At 34.6% G+C, this 20,864-nt stretch overlaps 1 protein-coding gene across 1 annotated transcript; it reads left to right on the top strand.

The window, feature by feature from the left end:
• Positions 1-18,491: 18,491 nt before the first annotated feature.
• On the top strand, positions 18,492-20,590 carry LOC137816886 (GDSL esterase/lipase At5g33370-like). The gene is made up of 5 exons (XM_068620048.1): positions 18,492-18,792; positions 18,931-19,058; positions 19,141-19,383; positions 19,807-20,059; positions 20,133-20,590. Exons 1-5 carry the CDS (start codon positions 18,549-18,551, stop codon positions 20,363-20,365), a joined length of 1,101 nt encoding a protein of 366 aa, XP_068476149.1. The 5' UTR covers positions 18,492-18,548; the 3' UTR covers positions 20,366-20,590.
• Positions 20,591-20,864: the final 274 nt, after the last annotated feature.

Here is a 20,864-nt window from a genome sequence, read left to right on the forward strand (position 1 = left end):
TTTTTATTTTGAAAATTATTTATTTACACTATAAGTACTTACGTTTCATTCCTTGGTTTCACAGGGTAAAATTATGTTTTGTCTCCATAATCTTGGACTGGATAGTTTAATAAAAATACCTAGTGCCTTCTTTTCTTAGTAACATAGTAGATAAGTTGATTCACCTACAAATTACTTCAACTATATACTTTTTTATTTATTGATACCTTAAAAATCAATTTTCTCACAATATATATGAAAATTAAACTTTATTGCAAAATATAACTGAACACTTTTACTAAAGTCTCATTTCTTAATTACGTTTTTTCATGACAAATTATATAACTTTTCATACTATAAAAGAAATAAAAAATATATAAAAAATAAGATAATATTTTTTATCAGTAAGTAAAAAATGAATAAATATGAACCACTTTATGGGTGATCCAACACATTAACATAACACAACAATACCCACCAAACCCCTTTCAAACAACTTAATCCTTACAAAACTAAAAACAACAAACAACCCAGCCAAAAGAAGAAACCTTGCAGAAGTTCACTTAATCGAAAACATATAGGCCACAGGATCGAAGCACCATTCAGAATAAGTAAAGCAAGCAGAAAAATATTCAGATGTTATCAAATACCAAACCTTTAATTGAGCCAAGGTGAACATTTATGAATGATCAATCACTCCACCTTTGAAAATATGTTTATTCATGTGCTTCTAGATTTCACTAAAAATTTCAATTCAAACATTATCTCAAACAACATTTACCTGGACATGAGCATTTAACAAATTTAAATACAAGAAGTGTGAAATATGATCAAAATAATCTACCGACATTATCCTCAGGCATGCATAGCACTGTTTCCAAATTAGCCAAACAAACTGCATTAAAAAATAGGATAAAATGAAGAAAATACTAAATTGATTTCTTCAAGTGACCATGAACTTATGTTTTGTTTTTTAAAATAAAAACGTAATGTATATATGTTTAATTTATAGATTAAATTGTTTAAAATATATTAAAAGAAACACTTCAATAAAAAAAACAGCCACGTAAGTTTTATAAAAATTAAATAGAAATAAAATTGAACCAAGGAAATGGGTAACAATAACACAGTAATTTTTTTTTTTCATTTTCTAAAAACATGTTTGAAACTAAATACTCAGTTTTGGATATATTTGGACTTATTTGGAGTAAACATCTTCAAAGGAAAGGGCATGATGTCCAAAGAAATTTTCAATGATATATTTACTACAATAACATTTTTTATATAAAAAATTAATTTACGTGTAACTGAATATGATTTTTTTTTATATAACTTCTATATTTTTATTTTACTTTTAATTTATATATAATTTTTTTTTTAATTTATGAATTTTTTTATCGTACTTGTGAAATAACCTCTCTTGACAGCAGCTATTTTGATGGTAATTTAGATGGAAAAGTAATGAATATTTTGTTCAAACTATTATTTACTGACGGTAGGATTGTTGTCTGCTTGTCTGTTCGCATTTAAGGACAGAACAAATCAGAAAGTTCAGTAACATAGCATTTATGCTTTTTTTCTCTGTGAAGTTGAAAGGAGGAGGCTAGAGAAGACAAGGAAGAAGAAGAGCAATAGAAGAGAACAAAACAACGGATGGGATCTTCTGAGTGACCAAGTCAAGAGAGTGTCCTTGATGTGTAACCTGGAAAGTAACTCACAAATTTGTGGAATGATTTTGTTTTTGTTTAACAATGATTAAACCTAGACACTCATTAATATATTCCAAAATTCTATATATACATATTGGAAAACTCGATTAGAGATAAAAATATTTTATAATATATAAATGAATTAAATATTATTTTATAAATCAATTTTATAAGATTGAATTAGACTTAAAGTCAACTTTTTAATTTAGTATCATACTCATATAAAATATATCCTAAAAAAATCGATTGGATTAATAATACATCCACTTGTTACCCATTATATAATCTAATGTAGAAATTGACTAGTCTTAAAATTTATTTTTTAATAGCTAACTATAAGCATAATTGGTGAAAAAAAATAAAAATAAGAAAGTTATTACAAATTGGTTTGGCTAAGATTCTTTATCTGCCTTTTGCTTGAGGTGGTTTTGTAAGTCAAAACATGAATAAACGTAAATTGAACACATACAATTTATGTTCACAAATAGATCTTATCATATCATGATTCTCACACAATCATATAATCAAGAAGGAATAGGCACTTACCTTGATCCATGAGTGATCCTAATTGAGCAGTTACTTTATCTCCTTTATCCCAATCTATCTCTTGCAATTCCGTTCTTGTCTCAACTTTCGTGATGGTTAACAGTGAGACAACTATTATTTGCAGAGACAGAACCTTATAGCCTTTAGTACCCAATCTCCATCAGATGTAGGTTTTCATTAGGTATATCATCATATATATATATTTCTCACATTAACCAATGGACCTTTATTCTATTATTATTATTAAATCATATTTGGGCCCAACGCCCAAACTCTAAGTCATGTGAGTCACTTTATAGAAATTAATTTACATAATTTCTTACATTCTCCCACTTGACTCATATGAGTTATAATACTTTCATGATTTAATAATTACATAAATGCGCATTTAAAAGGCCTTACATAAATTGGTTCTATCATTATTCATAATCAAGAATACAAAAATAATAAGAGTCATGGCGGTTACATGTCATTTGAATCAACACATTTCCTTCCATGTACTACTATATCATTCTTTCTCCTTAATATGACTTTATAGTGAGAAATTCATAATAGGTTCAAACATAATGTCATTGTCATCAATAACAACATAATTTGTTTTCCACACCATAATAACATAATTTGCATGCATATACATAAAGTAGAAAACAACATAAATTTCAGAAACTTTATTTATCAATGAGCTCAAAGTGTCAAATAAGCATTAACAACATTCATAATTCATTAGTAAACATAATGCCCATATTTACAACATGACCAGTAAATGTTTTGGGCGGTAACCCTTTTGTTAAAGGGTCAGCAATCATAAGATCAGTGCTAATATGTTCTATTGACACTTTATGTTTCTGAACTTCTTCTTTAACGGCAAAGTATTTCAATTCCATATGTTTAGCACCTTTGGAATACTTGTCGTTTTTAGAAAAGAAGACTGCTGCGGAGTTATCACAATAAATTTTCAGCGGCTTGGCAATACTGTCAACAATTCCAAGTTCTGAAATAAAATTCCGCAACCAATTAGCCTGAACTGTGGCCTCAAAGCATGCCACAAACTCAGCCTCCATAGTGGACGCAGCGATGACTGACTGCTTCGCACTTTTCCATGAAATCGCTCCTCCGGCTAAAAGATACACATAACCAAATGTAGACTTTCGTGTATCCACACAGCCAGCAAAATCTGAATCTGTATATCCAATCACCTCAAGATGATCAGATCTTTTATAAGTAAGCATGTGATCCTTCGTTCCTTGCAAGTATCTTAAAACTTTCTTTGCAGCTTTCCAATAATCCAATCCTGGATTACTCTGGTATCTACCAAGCATACCAACTGCAAAACTAATATCTGGTCTGTACAAGTTTGAGCATACATTAAACTCCCAACAATAGATGCATAAGGTATATTCTCCATCTGTTTCCGTTCCAAGTCATTCTTTGGACATTGCATGAGACTAAATTTGTCTCCTTTCTGTATTGGAACAGGAGATGTCGAACATTTATCCATTCTGAATCTCTCTAAAACTTTATTAATATATGCTTTCTGAGACAAACCTAACAGTCCTTGTGATCTGTCACGGAATATTTCAATTCCTATCACATAGTATGCCTCACCCATATCTTTCATCTCAAAGTTATTAGAGAGAAACTTCTTAGTCTCACTTAATAGACCAAGATCATTAGTTGCAAGCAATATATCATCAACATACAAAATCAAGAATATAAACTTGCTCCCACTAACCTTCAGATATATACACCGATCAACGATGTTTTCCTTAAACCCAAAGGACACAATAGTATCATTAAACTTAAGATACCATTGCCTAGAAGCCTGTTTAAGCCCGTATATTGATTTCTTAAGTTTACACACCATGTGTTCCTTTCCTTTTTCAATAAACCCCACTGGTTGGTCCATATAAACATCCTCTTCTAAATCCCCATTCAGAAAAGCAGTTTTGACATCCATCTGATGCAACTCAAGATCATAATGAGCTACTAATGCCATGATAATTCTAAAGGAATCTTTCTTAGAAACAGGTGAAAATGTTTCTTTATAATCAATGCCATCCTTTTGAGTAAAACCTTTGGCAACAAGTCGGGCCTTGTAACGTTCGATATTGCCATGAGAGTCACGTTTAGTCTTAAAGACCCATTTACACCCGACTCTCTTGCATCCTTCTGGCAATTCTATAAGGTCCCATACATCATTTTGTGCCTTTGATTTAAGCTTATCTTTCATGGCATCTAACCACTTATCAGAATTATCATCATTGACGGCGTCTGAAAATGAAACTGGATCATTATCAATACTTAAGTCATTTTTTGACTCTTGTAGATAAACCACATAATCATTCGAAACAGCAGACTTTCTTTCTCTTTGAGATCTTCTTAATACTATTTCTTGTGGTTGTTCTACTACAGGTTCATTGTTTTCTTCATGATCATTAATTTGTTGTTCTTCTTCATCGTTGAGTGACTCAGCTACATTAGGAACAACAATACTTGAAGTAAAGGTACTAGTTAAAGGAACTTGTACTCTAACTTCCTTAATCTCCACATTTTGTGAAGTATTACTCCCACTGGTTTCATCATTTTCAATGAACCGTGCATTTCCAGATTCAACAATTCTTGTGTTATGGGTAGGACAGTAAAACATATACCCTTTTGACTTTGCTGGATAACCAATGAAATATCCACTGATTGTTCTTGCATCCAATTTCTTCTCTTGCGGATTGTATATTCTGACTTCTGCCTGACATCCCCAAACATGCAAGTGTCTCAAACTGGGTTTCCTTCCTGTCCATAATTCAAAAGGTGTCTTTTGAACTGCCTTACTAGGAACCCTGTTCAATAGATACATGACAGTTTTTAAAGCATACATCCACAATGAAACAGGTACAGTTGACTCACTTAACATGCTCCTAACCATATCCATTAAGGTTCGATTACGCCTTTCTGAAATACCATTTTGTTGTGGTGTACCTGGCATTGTGTATTGAGCACAAATACCACGTCTCTCAAGGAACTTAGCAAACGGACCAGGGTGTTGTCCACTTTCATCATACTTTCCATAATATTCACCACCTCTATCTGACCTGACAATTTTCACTTTTCTGTCTAATTGCCTTTCCACTTCATTTATATAAACTTCCAAGGCATTCACCGCTTGCGATTTTTCATGCAGTGAATAGACATAACCATAACGTGAAAAATCATCAATGAAGGTGATAAAATACCTTTCTTTATTGAAAGAACTTGCATCAAAAGGTCCACATATATCAGTGTGTATAATTTCAAGAAGCTGAGTACTTCTTGTGGCTCCCTTCTTTGTGTGTTTTGTTTGTTTGCCTTTAATACAATCCACACATACATTCAGATCAGTAAAATCCAAACTTGGAAGTATTTCATACTTTACCAATCTCTCCATTCTTTCCTTGGAAATATGTCCCAAACGTTTGTGCCATAAGAAAGCAGAACATTCATTCACCAAACTTCGTTTAATGCCAACATCATGATGCGAGGTCATAAGAGTTTCAGCATATAGATTATCGAGATTCAATCTATATAATCCATCATAAAGAGTACCAGATCCAATCAAATGGGTACGCTGATATAAACTGAAACATCCATTCCCAAATTTAAAAGAGTATCCGGCAACATCAAGTTTAGACAATGATACTAAATTCCTAGATATACTAGGTACGTAAAAAGTATCCATCAGGTCTAAATAAAATCCAGTGTCGAGGATTAAACGATAAGTCCCGACTGCTTCCACTGGAACCTTCTCTCTATTTCCCATGAAGACAAACTTTTCATTTGGCTTTATGGTTCGGGTTGAAAGGAATCCTTGCATCATGTTAGAAACATGAGTTGTGCATCCAGAATCAATCCACCAAGAATTATGTGGAACTTCAGTTAAGTTTGATTCAAAACATAATAAGCATTAAAGACTGGAACAGACGTAACTTGTGAACGTAAGGGTACAGGAATAGATACTGCAATCACACATGCTTAACATTAATACTTCGAGTCATAAACTAAACATACTATACAGATTCAGAAAACATTATATGTATACTAATGTTCTCCTTTGGGAGATCCATTAATACACAAAACATAATGATGCTAATAGTATTAACTTTATTTGGCAAGATGTATGCATTAACTAGAAACACTTGTTATCTTTGGATATACAAGCTAAACTAATAACACATACTCACTACCAACAATCATATCCATTAATTATAAGGACAACTAATCAACCTTTGGGTGATCCATAATGCCCTATAATAATGAATTTCCATTTACCCATATACTTCATAATTTAGCATCCATTCTATAGGTAATTGGAATAAAATTTATCAGTAATCTGGAATTAAATAAAACTTAAAGATTTGATCACTTTGGTGATTAACAAATCTATCATACAAATAATTCCAGAAATTATATCATTAATTGAAATAAAATTCATCCATAATTTGGAATTAAATAAAACTTAAAGATTTGATCACTTTGGTGATTACAAATCTATCATACAAATAATTCCATAAATAATATCATTAATTGAAATAAAATTTCATCATCCATAATTTGGAATTAAATAAAACTTAAAGATTTGATCACTTTGGTGATTACAAATCTACCATACAAATAATTCCATAAATAATATCATTATATGAAATAAAATTTCATCTATAATTTAGAATTAAATAAAACTTAAAGATTTGATCACTTTGGTGATTACAAATCTATCATACAAGTAATTCCAAAATTTCAATTCAAAATTAAATACATAAGGCGGAAATATAATTTTTTTCATTCCTCACTTTCAATCAATTAATTAAACTTTAATTTAAATGCAAATTAAATTACATTATGACATAATAAAATTTCATTAAAACTTTAATTAAACTTTAATTTAATGCAAATAAAATTACATTAAAACTTTAGTTAAACTTTAATTTAATGCAAATAAAATTACATTAAAACATAATAAAATTTCATTAAAACTTTAATTAAACTTTAATTTAATGAACATAATCATTAAAACTTTAATTTAATGCAAATTAAATTACATTTAAAAAAAATAAAAAAATAATACATAAACAGAAAAATTAATTTTCCGCTACTCACTTTTAATTAATTAATTAAACTTTAATTTAAATGTAAATTGCATTATATTATAACATAACATAAATTTGAATTAAAAACTTTAATTAAACATTAATCAAAATAAAATAAAATTAATGACGTAAAGTGTTAAAAAAAAAAAACTGGGACTGTGTTTGTTTGGAACAAAAGGGTGATGGAACAAGGCACTGTGTTTGTTTGGCCTGCCCACTCCAAAGTCAGGAGTCTGGTCTTTGATCCTAAACTGGACCAAAAGCTACCCACATTATACACGATCAAAAGGCAGCCAAATTACGTAATGAAAAGAAAAAAAAAAAAACTTATAGGGTTAATGGAAACCTTAATCCATAAACCCTAATTTTAAAATTAGGGTTCTTTAATTTTGATGGTTTAAGAAAATTAGGGAACTATTATAGAGGAATGAAAACCTTAATTTATAAATCCTAATTTTAAAATTAGAGTTCTTAAATTGAAAATATTTTAAAATTAGGGTTCTTTGATTTTGGAAAAGCATGGAGAATCACAACATGAGCAACAAGGCTCTGATACCACATGTAAGTCAAAACATGAATAAACGTAAATTGAACACATACAATTTATGTTCACAAATAGATCTTATCATATCATGATTCTCACACAATCATATAATCAAGAAGGAATAGGCACCTACCTTGATCCATGAGTGATCCTAATTGGGCAGTTACTTTATCTCCTTTATCCCAATCTATCTCTTGCAATTCCGTTCTTGTCTCAACTTTCGTGATGGTTAACAGTGAGACAACTATTATTTGCAGAGACAAAACCTTATAGCCTTTAGTATCCAATCTCCATCAGATGTAGGTTTTCATTAGGTATATCATCAGATATATATATTTCTCACATTAACCAATGGACCTTTATTCTATTATTATTATTAAATCATATTTGGGCCCAAAGCCCAAACTCTAAGTCATGTGAGTCACTTTATAGAAATTAATTTACTTACAGGTTTGGCATGCCTCTTTTGGCAAAGGTATGCTTTGTAAGTGATGTTATGTATTAACCTAAAGTTAAGAAGGAGTTTAGGTACTTTGTTGGATGGTGTTTTGTTAAAAAAAAAAAAGCATTTGGCTATTTGCTACTTTGGTCCAAATGAAAACGAAACCTCGTAATATTAAGTGCACATGATATTATAAAAGAAATAATTTAGTTTAGTTTTTCTTATATTTGAATATAATTTATTTGGCCTTTTATTCAACTGTTTTTCTCCGAATGCTCATTACGGCTTTCCGACACGTTTTTGCTGAAAACCATTTATGTTGGCTTTATTATACCGCATCGAAAATGTACTTCTGAGATTAATGAATTAGTTGATTAGAAGATTGAAATGAATTAAACATGACGCACATGGGTTCAGTTTGAACTTTCAAATGATTTCGCAACAAGCAATTTCCAGATCTAGCTTCACACCAAAGTTGGCTGATTATAATTTTTGAACTTTGCCATAATATAGTAGCCATTCTATCACCACACTTTGACTTCAGCCGCATTGAATCTACCCCCAAGTGTATGAACTATCTGTAATTTATTTGTTTGTTTTCCCATAGGCCCCCACATCAAATTTAATTCTTTTATTAAATGTTATTCACACAGACAGATCAAACCTCACGTGGTTAATAAATGCTACACGATGCTAGTTAATTTATATTATTTGTGCTATACCATCCAATTTTTCAGTATTGTTATTTCTTAGCTCTATGATTGATGTTAATTGTTTTTTACAAATTTAGAAGGTGTATTCTACTTTGTATTATTATCAGGCGGTCCTACTTGTCAGTTTCTTCTCGAGTCTTGGTCAGAATGGTGGGAGGGACCTATAAAGATTTTCTGACGTTTAAGTTAGTATTTAGTAGTGGGAATATTCAATGTTACCGAAAACATATTTTTCACCAGGTGACGTCAATCTATTTTATAGAGTTGAGTGAGGAAACTATTCAAAGTGAACATAAATTATCACGACTTTTTAGGTTAATCTTGTTTAGTTTGACAGTACAACTGATTAGAGTATTTAATTCATTTTAATTGTTTACTTATTTTCCATTTTAGGTTTTTAATAAATGCTCGTCAAAAACTTCAATGAGATCTTCCACATGTCAATGACCTGATTTGGACTTAACAACCATGTCATCTACATACTTCAACATTTTGCTCGATAAGGCTTTTGAAGACCTTATCCATTAGTCTCTAGAAAGTGACTTCGGCATTCTTAAGGCCGAAGGGCATGATCTCGTAATAGTAATTTGCATCATCCGTCATAAAAATCATCTTCTCCTTATCTTTTGGATGCATGTGGATCTGGTTACATCCAAAATATGCGTAAAGAAACATGACTAACTTAGACGTAAGAGTAACCGAGACTAAACACATGACTATACTTTTGGCTCTTCAAAATGAGATGGTAAAGATAAAACAAAGGATTGCCAAAGAAATTTGTGTTCTCAGACAAGAGAATGAGAAAATGAAGAGGAGGCTAGAAGGGACCCACTTGTCCCTACCTTAGGAAGAAGAATATCAAGAACTGATGACAAAAATTGTAACAATGTCCCTAAGACCCCTTGTACCTCCAATTACGATACATTGGAGGTGGAATCACAACTTCACACATTGGAGAACACTTCAATAAAATTGGAAAGTACTCAATGAAACGCTTTCATCGATGGAATAATGAAAATTGAACCCTATCCCAACTCGAAAGGATTAAGTATAAACCGATATGAAAGGACAAGCGATCCCGATGAACATGTTGGTGTTTATGTGACTCAAATGAGCCTTTACACCTCGGACGATGCGATACTCTGTTGTGTGTACACTGAGTTAGTTCATGTTGATGTGTATGTGACTCAAATGAACAATGTTAAGTTAGTTAAGCTACTTTCCATCTTTTTCTATCGAAAACTTTGAAACCTTGGTAGTAAAATTCAGAACGTAGTTCGTAATAAATCGATCTCACCACATGACATCAATCGTCCTCGTTAATATCCAATAGGAGAAGAAATAGTAATTAAGGCTCTTAATATAGATTTTTGAAAGTAGCCTTGAATATCTAAAACCTCAATCTGGAGGTGGCCCTCCATCACATGGTGATAATATTGAGACTAGGGCCATTCGCAGATAGTCTATGCAAGAAATTAGCAACCAACCTAAATAAGCTGAAAAGAAGAGTTGCGAAATTCATGAAGTTGGAAGAATTTTGTGAGTTTCAAAGTCAGGTCCGAGCCAAGAGCGAGCTTGAGAAACCCGAGGAAAAAGAGAAACTGGCAGACCTCAACCATAAAATAAACCTAAGGAAAGTTAATTACTTAGGTTTTCCATTACACCTTACTGAATGTTGACTGGGGTGAGATTCTTAAAGAGGCTCATTCCAACCCCACGAAAGGTGCCAACACCACGAAATGTTGAGATAGGCAAGCAATGCAAATATCACCACAACCTATGCCACACAACCAAGGAATGCTTGACTCTGATAGACAAAATTGAGGAGTTAATCCAAGTAGGACACCTTCGAAGGTTCATCAGACAAGAATATTTCTTTGTACCTCACTCACTTGGGAGAAGAGAGGAGCGAGCCGATTGATACTACGAAATATGGGACACTCGAGTATAATCCTGTTGAGGTGATGATAATAGGTCAAGGTTGAATTAGCCTGCCCGTGTTGACCAAGAAGGACATGCCAGAGAAGCAACACTAAGGGTGAGTCATTAACACCATAGTCAGAGGTTTCGTCGGGAGAGGGACGTTGACCTCGGAGAGAAAGCAACACTTTTGTGTAGTACAATTGGTAAATACGACTGTGGTCCCCATTCACCAAAGGATGCCCCCTATCACCTTTTTACTGATCCCAGATTTTAAAACCATTGATCTTGCGCAAGATGACCCCATAATTATAACTATCGAAATATAAAACTTTGCAGTGATGAAAAGTCTAGTTAACCAAGGTAGACATACTATATTAGAAGACCTTTAAGAAGCTCTTGATACATGAAATTGAGATTCAGTCCTATGATGATCATATTGTAGGATTCTCTAAAGAGCAAGTTGATACTAGAGGATATATAGATCCCTACACAAAGTTTAGGGAGTGAAAACTACAAATCCAAACCATCAAGATACGGTACCTCCTAACATATCCTCCTAGGGAAGTCATCCCTTAACTAGTTGGGGGCGATAGTCTTTACCCCACATTTGGCGATGAAGTTCCCCTTGGCATTAGGAAACATCATCACCATACACGTAGACCAAACAACGACAAGAGAATGTTAGGAGACTAGCTCGAAAATTGAACAATTGTAGCCTAGTTGGGATCATTTGGCCTACTAAGTTCAAGCAAGTCCAAGAAAGGACCATAATGTCTCTTTAACCAACTTGGATCTTTGGATAAACAACGTCCGAGTAGAACTTGGAGAGGACGTTACCCTGTTGCAATTATGGAACGAGAACCATTACACCCAAATTAGGACTTCACTAAACACGAAAGACACCGTGAAGATACACTGAGTCCTTACACAAAACGCCAACCTGTTTGCTTGGACTATGACTGATATGCGGGGACTGACCCCGACATCATCACACCTGATATTTGGTCTACAAAGAAGTTATGTCAGTATCCCAAAAAAATAGGAAGATGAAAAATGAAATGCAACCAAAGCTGAAACTGAGAAGCTACTCAAAGTCAGATTCATCCGAGAAACTTGATACATGACATGGCTTGCAAATGTGTCATGATAAAGAAACTAAATGGAAAATGAAGAATGGGCATGGACTATACTGACCTCAATAAAGCATAAAGGACTTATCCTTTGTCGAGTATAGACTTACATGTTGATGGGGAGGTCGAGCACAAGATGTTATGATGTAATTCCACTAGCACAATTAGAATGATTCTTGACATTCTTAGGAATCATCTTGAGTTGGTTAAGAGCTAGGCACTTTATCATAGAAATGGATCAAGGTTCTATGAACAAGAACTCACCAAAACTAGTGCCATAACACAAACTCATATAGAAGATCCAATTATTGTCAAATTGAACCGAACAAAAAGGCACAAAAGCTAGCAAACTGAATTTGAATGCTGGAAATTAAAAAGTACCGAACCAAAAGCTGGAAAATGAAGAAGAAAGATGAAGAACAGCAAGAAAAACAAAAAGAACCGAAGCAACACAAATGAATTATGAAAATGCCGAACCAAAAACAACAAGGAAACAAGCTAAGACAAGGAAATAACAAAAAAAGAAAGGAAGGAGAAGAGAGTGCTCATGAAGATGGATGTATGGTTGGATGATCACGCCACTAGAAGGATGGTTGCTCCTAGATGAGTGTGCTGCCGCCACTTGAGGACACCATGGATCCTTCAAGATGAGACTAGAGAAGAAGGCTCAAAAGCTCTCCAATGATCACTCAAAATTTGAGTATAGTTTCTTTTCTCTAAAATTCAAATCTGAAAATTACAAAGGAAGCACCTCTATTTATAGCCTAAGGTGATGAAAATGCAAGCTAAACAATTTCAAATTTCCCCCCTAAAACAATCTAGAACCGACGCCTATTTGCAAGGCATGAGGAAGGTGTGACCTCTTCCTTCACTTTGGCACCTCCTATTCTACTCCTACACCTATCTACTAATACACCCCCCCTCCTAAAGCTCCTAACTAAAGCCTAAAAGATGCTATAGCAAAAGAGGTTTCTAATGTTTCCCTCTTAAGCACCTTCAACCAAAGAAATTACAAAAAGAGAAAATAAATGTCCCCTAGCTTCTAAAGCTTTGAACATGCTTCTTGTAAGCCTTTGAGGTGGGCTTTGACCTCCATGGGCGTCCTCCATTTGTGCCTCTACCTCTTCTTGATCTTGTTGATTGGCCTCCATGTCCTCTTGAGCTTGATCTCCATCATACTCCCCGAGTTGGAGAGAATTCGACCACGAATTCTGGAGACCTACAGAAAAAGGAGTTAGATCGCTGACATTAAAAGTATGACTACCTAAGAATGTATCAGGCATATCTAACTCATAAGCATTGTCATTAATCCTCTTGAGGATTTGGAAAGGTCCATCCCCTCGAGGCATTAGTTTGGACTTCCTTTGAGTAGGAAAGCGATCCTTCCTCAAGTGAAGCCAAACCCAATCGCCCTTATCAAACAACAATGCTTTTCTCCTTTTATTGGCAAGTTCAGCATACTTGCCAACCTTCTTCTCAATTCTCTTCTTGATGTCTTTATGCAAATTTTTCACAAAAGAAGCCTTTTCATCACCATCTTTGCACAAGACATCTCCAAGAAGGGGAATAGGAAGAAGATCAAGAGGTGTTAGGGGATTAAACCCATAGACTACCTCAAAAGGAGAATGTGAGGTGGTAGAATTTACTACACGATTATATGCAAACTCAACATGGGGTAGTAAATTCTCCCACACTCTAGGATTCCCCGAAATAAAACATCTCAATAGTTGTCCCAAAGTTCTATTCACCACCTCGGTTTGACCATCAGTTTGTGGGTGGCAAGTTGTAGAAAATAAAAGCTTAGTTCCAAGCTTGCCCCACAAGGTCTTCCAAAAGTGACTCAAGAACTTAGGATCTCTATCGGACACTATAGACCTAGGAATCCCATGTAGGCGAACCACTTCTTGGAAGAAGAGGTTTGCAATGTGGCATGCATCATCCACTTTGTGGCAAGGAATAAAGTGAGCCATCTTTGAAAAACGATCCACTACCACAAAAATGGAGTCCTTTCCCTTTGATGTCTTGGGTAAGCCTAAGATGAAATCCATAGATATATCTACCCAAGGCATTGAAGGGATAGGAAGAGGAGTATATAGACCATGGGGATGCATTTTAGATTTAGCTTTGCGGCAAGCTATGCATTTATCACACAAACTATGAACATGTTTATGCATATGAGGCCAAAAGAAATGTTCATGCAACACATCCAAAGTTTTAGCAACCCCAAAATGTCCCATTAAACCCCCCTCATGAGCTTCTCTAACAAGAGATAATCTAATAGAGCTTTGAGGAACACAAAGACGTTTTCCTTTAAAAAGAAAGCCATCTTGAATAAAAAATTCTTTGTGTCCTCCCTTAAGACACTCTTGATAGATGAGAGAAAAATCAAGGTCATCATGATAAAGTTCCTTAATGTGATCATAACCAAGATATTGAGAGGTTAAAAGATTTAGCAAAGTGTATCTTCTAGAAAGAGCATCCGCCACAATATTTACTTTGCCTTGCTTGTGTTTGATCACATAAGGAAATTGCTCAGTGAATTCCACCCACTTGGCATGCCTCTTGTTAAGTTTGTTTTGGCTTTTCAAATATTTAAGAGATTCATGATCACTATGTATCACAAACTCTTTGGGAAAAAGATAGTGTTGCCAAGTAAACAAAGCCCTAACAAGTGCATATAATTCCTTATCATAGGTGGAATAATTGAGATGACTTCCCTTCAATTTCTCACTAAAATAGGCTATGGGGTGACCCTCTTGAAGGAGAACAGCCCCAATACCTATGCTTGAAGCATCACACTCAATCTCAAATGTCTTAGTGAAATTAGGAAGGGCCAAGATGGGAGCATTAGTCAATTTTTCTTTCAAAGTGTCAAAAGCATTTTGTTGTGCTTCTCCCCAATGAAAGACCACATCCTTTTTCACTATGTCATTGAGTGGTGCGGCAATGGTACCAAAGTTTGGGACAAATCTTCTATAGAAAGAAGCAAGTCCATGAAAACTTCGGACCTCATTCAAAGATTTCGGTGTAGGCCAATTTTGAATGGCCATCACCTTTGTTTTGTCCACATGGACCCCTTTACAACTCACAACAAACCCTAGGAATTCTATATGATCAAGAGCAAACATACATTTAGCAAGGTTAGCATACAAATGTTCCTTCCTAAGGGTTTCTAAAACTTGCCTAACATGCAACCTATGGTCATTCAAAGATAAGCTATAAATGAGAATGTCATCAAAGTAAACAACAACAAACTTACCAATGAAAGGTCTAAGAACATGATGCATGAGGCGCATGAAAGTACTTGGTGCATTAGTTAGGCCAAAAGGCATAACTAACCAGTCATATAAACCAAAATTGGTCTTAAAAGCCGTCTTCCATTCATCACCCGGTTTGATACGGATTTGATTGTAGCCGCTTTTAAGATCAATCTTTGAAAAGATTTTTGGACCATGTAATTCATCCAACAAATCATCTAGTCTAGGTATGGGATGCCTATACTTAATTGTTATGTTATTGATGGCCCTACAATCCGAACACATTCGCCATGTGCCATCCTTTTTTGGCACTAAGATGATAGGCATAGCACAAGGACTCATGCTATCTTGCACCCACCCTTTCTCAATCAAAGCCTCAACTTGTTGGCGAATTTCCTTGGTTTCACTTGGATTGGTCCTATATGCTGGACGGTTTGGTAAAGAAGAGCCTGGTATCAAATCAATTTGGTGCTCAATCCCTCTCAAAGGTGGAAGTCCATTTGGAGGATCTTGAAACACATCTTGGAACTCTTCTACCAAATTTTCCAAGCAATGAGGACTATCAACAAGTGATTCTACTCTAAGAGTTCTAGGGATGGCTAAGAAAAGAGGATGATGAGCCACTATTTCCCTTTCAATGTCACGCCTAGACACAAGGAGTGTAGGCTTAGAACTCTTATCTTTTTTATCTTTTTTTATCTTTTTCACTCTCCCTCTTTTTCTTCATGATAACTTGGTCCTCATGGACTTCTCTTGGAGAGAGAGATTTTAAAGTAACCTTGTGACCGTGGAATTCAAAAGATAGTTTGTTGGTAAAGCCATCATGTAAAACTTTTCTATCAAATTGCCAAGGCCTTCCCAAAAGAACATGAGTGGCTTCCATGGGCACAACATCACATAATACCTCATCTTTGTATTTTCCAATGGAGAAATGAATGAGGACTTGTTTATTGACAATTATTTCTCCTAACTAGCACAATTAGAATGATTCTTAACATTCTTAGGAATCATCTTGAGTTGGTTAAGAGCTAGGCACTTTATCATAGAAATGGATCAAGGTTCTATGAACAAGAACTCACCAAAACTAGTGCCAAAACACAAACTCATATAGAAGATCCAATTATTGTCAAATTGAACCGAACAAAAAGGCACAAAAGCTAGCAAACTGAATTTGAATACTGGAAATTAAAAAGTACCGAACCAAAAGCTGGAAAATGAAGAAGAAAGATGAAGAACAGCAAGAAAAACAAAAAGAACCGAAGCAACACAAATGAATTCTGAAAATGCCGAACCAAAAACAACAAGGAAACAAGCTAAGATAAGGAAATAACAAAAGAAGAAAGGAAGGAGAAGAGAGTGCTCATGAAGATGGATGTATGGTTGGATGATCACGCCACTAGAAGGATGGTTGCTCCTAGATGAGTGTGCTGCCGCCACTTGAGGACACCATGGATCCTTCAAGATGAGACTAGAGAAGAAGGCTCAAAAGCTCTCCAATGATCACTCAAAATTTGAGTATAGTTTCTTTTCTCTAAAATTCAAATCTGAAAATTACAAAGGAAGCACCTCTATTTATAGCCTAAGGTGCTGAAAATGCAAGCTAAACAATTTCAAATTTCCCCCCTAAAACAATCTAGAACCGACGCCTATTTGCAAGGCATGAGGAAGGTGTGACCTCTTCCTTCACTTTGGCACCTTCTATTCTACTCCTACACCTATCTACTAATACACCCCCCCTCCTAAAGCTCCTAACTAAAGCCTAAAAGATGCTATAGCAAAAGAGGTTTCTAATGTTTCCCTCTTAAGTACCTTCAACCAAAGAAATTACAAAAAGAGAAAATAAATGTCCCCTAGCTTCTAAAGCTTTGAACATGCTTCTTGTAAGCCTTTGAGGTAGGCTTTGACCTCCATGGGCGTCCTCCATTTGTGCCTCTACCTCTTCTTGATCTTGTTGATTGGCCTCCATGTCCTCTTGAGCTTGATCTCCATCATGTTAAGTGTTCTTGACGTTGGACATACCCAAATCAACATGCATCCAAAAGACTACTTTTATGGTGGATGATGCAAATTTCTGTTACGAGGTTATGCCTTTTAGCCTCAAGAACGTCAGAGCCACTTACTAGAGACTAATGTATAAGGTCTTCAAAGGCCTTATCAAGTGAGATGTTGAAGTATACATAAATGAAATGGTTGTTAAATTCGAATCAGACGATCGACATGTGAAAGATCTCAAAAAAGTCTTTGTCGACCACTTATCAGGAACCTAAAATGACAAATAAGTAAACAATGATTAACATTAATTAAATACTCTAAGTAGTTCGTTACTAAATAAGAATAACCTAAAAAATCGTGAAGCGCACTTTAATCATGTCGTCACTCACCTCTATAAATAGGTTGATGCCACATAGTGAAAAGTACATTTTCAATGACATTAAATACTTTAATTATCAAATACTGACTTAAACGTCAAATAACTTTTTACAGGTACTTTCATTCCAACCAAGATCCGATAAAAAATCAACAAACAAGATTACCAGATCAACGAAACAAAGTATAATACACAAACGGTATGTACAAAAACAATTTGATACCAAATTTAATAAACAATTTTAAGAATCATATCGAGAAAATTCAAAATTCAAAAAATTAATCAAAATAAAATCATAAAATATTTCTGTTTTATGTGAAAGTGAAATATAACTACAAATACACTAACCATTATTACATATATAGTATAACATAGGCAAGAATGTAACATAGATATAGCATGGCAAGTGTGAGGTAGTAAGTATACAATTATCTCGGTAAAAGTAAACATATTTTAACTTTCTTGTGGTTTTAATGACGCATCATTCTTACCACGCTTTAATTGACCCCAAGTAATGACTAGTTGTGGGGTTGGCGGGCCAAAGTACAAGAAGAGGGATATGTTTTGGAATCTGAGGAAAAAGTCACACATTTGCCTAAACAAACAACCCTAGCAATTAAATGAGGTACTTTCTCTTCTTCATTCGGCTATTGCTTTTTAACTTTGTAGAGGTGGTAGAAAAACTCATTTATGATTATGAATGTGCTCTTCATCACTTCACACATCCATATATCCATCAACTTCTACATCACACCTTATATATATTACCCTTTCCCAAACCTCCAGTGTCAGCGACAATTAATATTCATTCATAACCGTAGCCATGGCTAGTTGTTCAGAGTGTAGCTTTTGTATAATGGTAACAAGCTTGTTTATGTGTATAAGTTTTGCTTCTGCTCAACCAGCGAGGGCTTTCTTCGTTTTTGGTGATTCACTCGTAGACAGTGGCAACAATGACTTCTTGGCTACCACTGCACGAGCAGATGCTCCCCCCTATGGCATTGACTTCCCAACACACAGACCCACCGGTCGCTTCTCTAATGGCCTAAACATCCCTGACATAATCAGTATGAGTTTTATCCCAAACATGGTTAATTATACTATAAAAATGAATGGATTAGTGATCTCATTTAATGATGAAGATGTACGTACAAACCATTTCGTTACTAATTTTAATTTTTCATGTGTGAAATGGTTAACTGCAGGTGAGCAGCTTGGCTTGGAGCCTACACTGCCATACTTGAACCCTCTACTTATCGGAGAGAAACTCCTAGTTGGTGCAAATTTTGCGTCTGCAGGGATTGGAATTCTCAATGATACAGGATTTCAGTTTGTAAGTTCAATTACTTCATCTTACTATATAACTAAAGGTATAATAGTAATATATACAGTGGGGTATGTAATTGTTTTGGCAGCTGCACATCATTCACATCTACAAGCAACTGAAGCTGTTCCAACATTATCAGCAAAGATTAAGTGCGCATATTGGTGCAGAGGGTGCTCGGAAGCATGTAAACCAAGCACTAGTACTCATCACTCTTGGAGGCAACGATTTTGTGAACAATTATTACCTGGTCCCATATTCAGCAAGATCTCGCCAGTTTTCTCTCCCAGACTACGTGAACTATATCATATCTGAGTATCGCCTAATTCTGAAGGTATCAATAATATTTCCCAATAAAATCTATATATCGTTGAACCATGTATGCCCTTTCATGCCTATAGTTCAACTAATTTGCTAAGAGTTTGAGAAATTTAAGAACAGAGATTTGTACTTCAAAGGCTAATACTACTGAACCTGTAGAATTAATGCTTGCTTGACTCAAGTTAGCAAATGAGTGTGACTATGCAGGAGACAAACATTTGGTTGGTGAATCGTACTAAAATTATTTTGGGTCTTGCTTAACAACAATCCTTCAAGCAATAATCAATAATATTAGATAGACTTAGTATATATATCAGGTTAAAAGTGCAACAAAAATAACCGGGTAGTACATTTTTAACACTTTTTAATACAAGCTTTTAATTGACATTTTTTGTTGTTGCATTGTTCATCTTATTCATTTACGTAAAAAGTGCAGAGGCTGTATGATTTGGGAGGTCGTAGGGTTCTTGTAACGGGTACAGGACCAATGGGGTGCGTACCAGCAGAGTTGGCCTTAAGAAGTGGAAATGGTGAGTGTGACTTGGAGCTCCAGAGAGCTGCATCATTATTTAATCCACAACTTGTTGAAATGGTGAGAGGACTGAACCAAGAGATTGGTGCTCACGTCTTCATTGCTGTAAATGCATATGAAATGCACATGGATTTCGTTAACAACCCTCGAGCGTTTGGTAAGTTCACTATTACTGGTATAATTTCTCGTAAGAGGCTTCTGAACTTTTTTTTGTGTACTTGTTCCAACAGGATTTGTTACATCAAAGATAGCTTGCTGTGGACAAGGCCCGTACAATGGGGTGGGACTCTGCACAGCCATTTCCAACTTGTGTCCAAATCGAGATCTATATGCGTTTTGGGATCCATTTCACCCATCTGAGAAAGCTAACCGAATTATAGTCCAACAGATGATGACTGGGTCGGTCCAGTACATGCACCCCATGAATCTTAGCACCATCATGGCCATAGATTCCAGGGTTTGATTGATGCGTTTTATGGCTTACCATTCTAGCTCTCTCTCCCAAAGTGATATGTGTGAACTGTGAAGCCATGTTCTAGGTTTTCCTAAGTTTTGTTTTATTTAATGATGATCTCCTTGCTACTGTCATTTGTTGTTCAAAGTATGCTGTTTGCCCCTAAGATGTTGTATTCCTTTTTATTGCACCGTTGTCAAGATTTTTATGTGTAGTGGACAATGTTAATTGTGATCATGGCTCTTAAATTTCCCTGCTTTTAACTCCTAAATATATACTATAAATGAGAGTAAGAGTTTGGAAAATTGATCAAATTGTTGCATTTTATACTACTGCAAATTTTAAAACATTACGTCTATTGATTACTTCGTATTTATATGATATGACTTTGTTATAAAGAGGTGATGTTTTATAAATATGACTTTATTTGAATTCGGATTTCTTAACGAGAAATGCTAAAAAAATATTATTAAATAAAAATTAATTTGAAAAATTAAAATAATCATTT

Source organism: Phaseolus vulgaris, unplaced genomic scaffold (genome assembly GCF_000499845.2).
Source record: "Phaseolus vulgaris cultivar G19833 unplaced genomic scaffold, P. vulgaris v2.0 scaffold_12, whole genome shotgun sequence".
Taxonomy (NCBI): domain Eukaryota; kingdom Viridiplantae; phylum Streptophyta; class Magnoliopsida; order Fabales; family Fabaceae; genus Phaseolus; species Phaseolus vulgaris.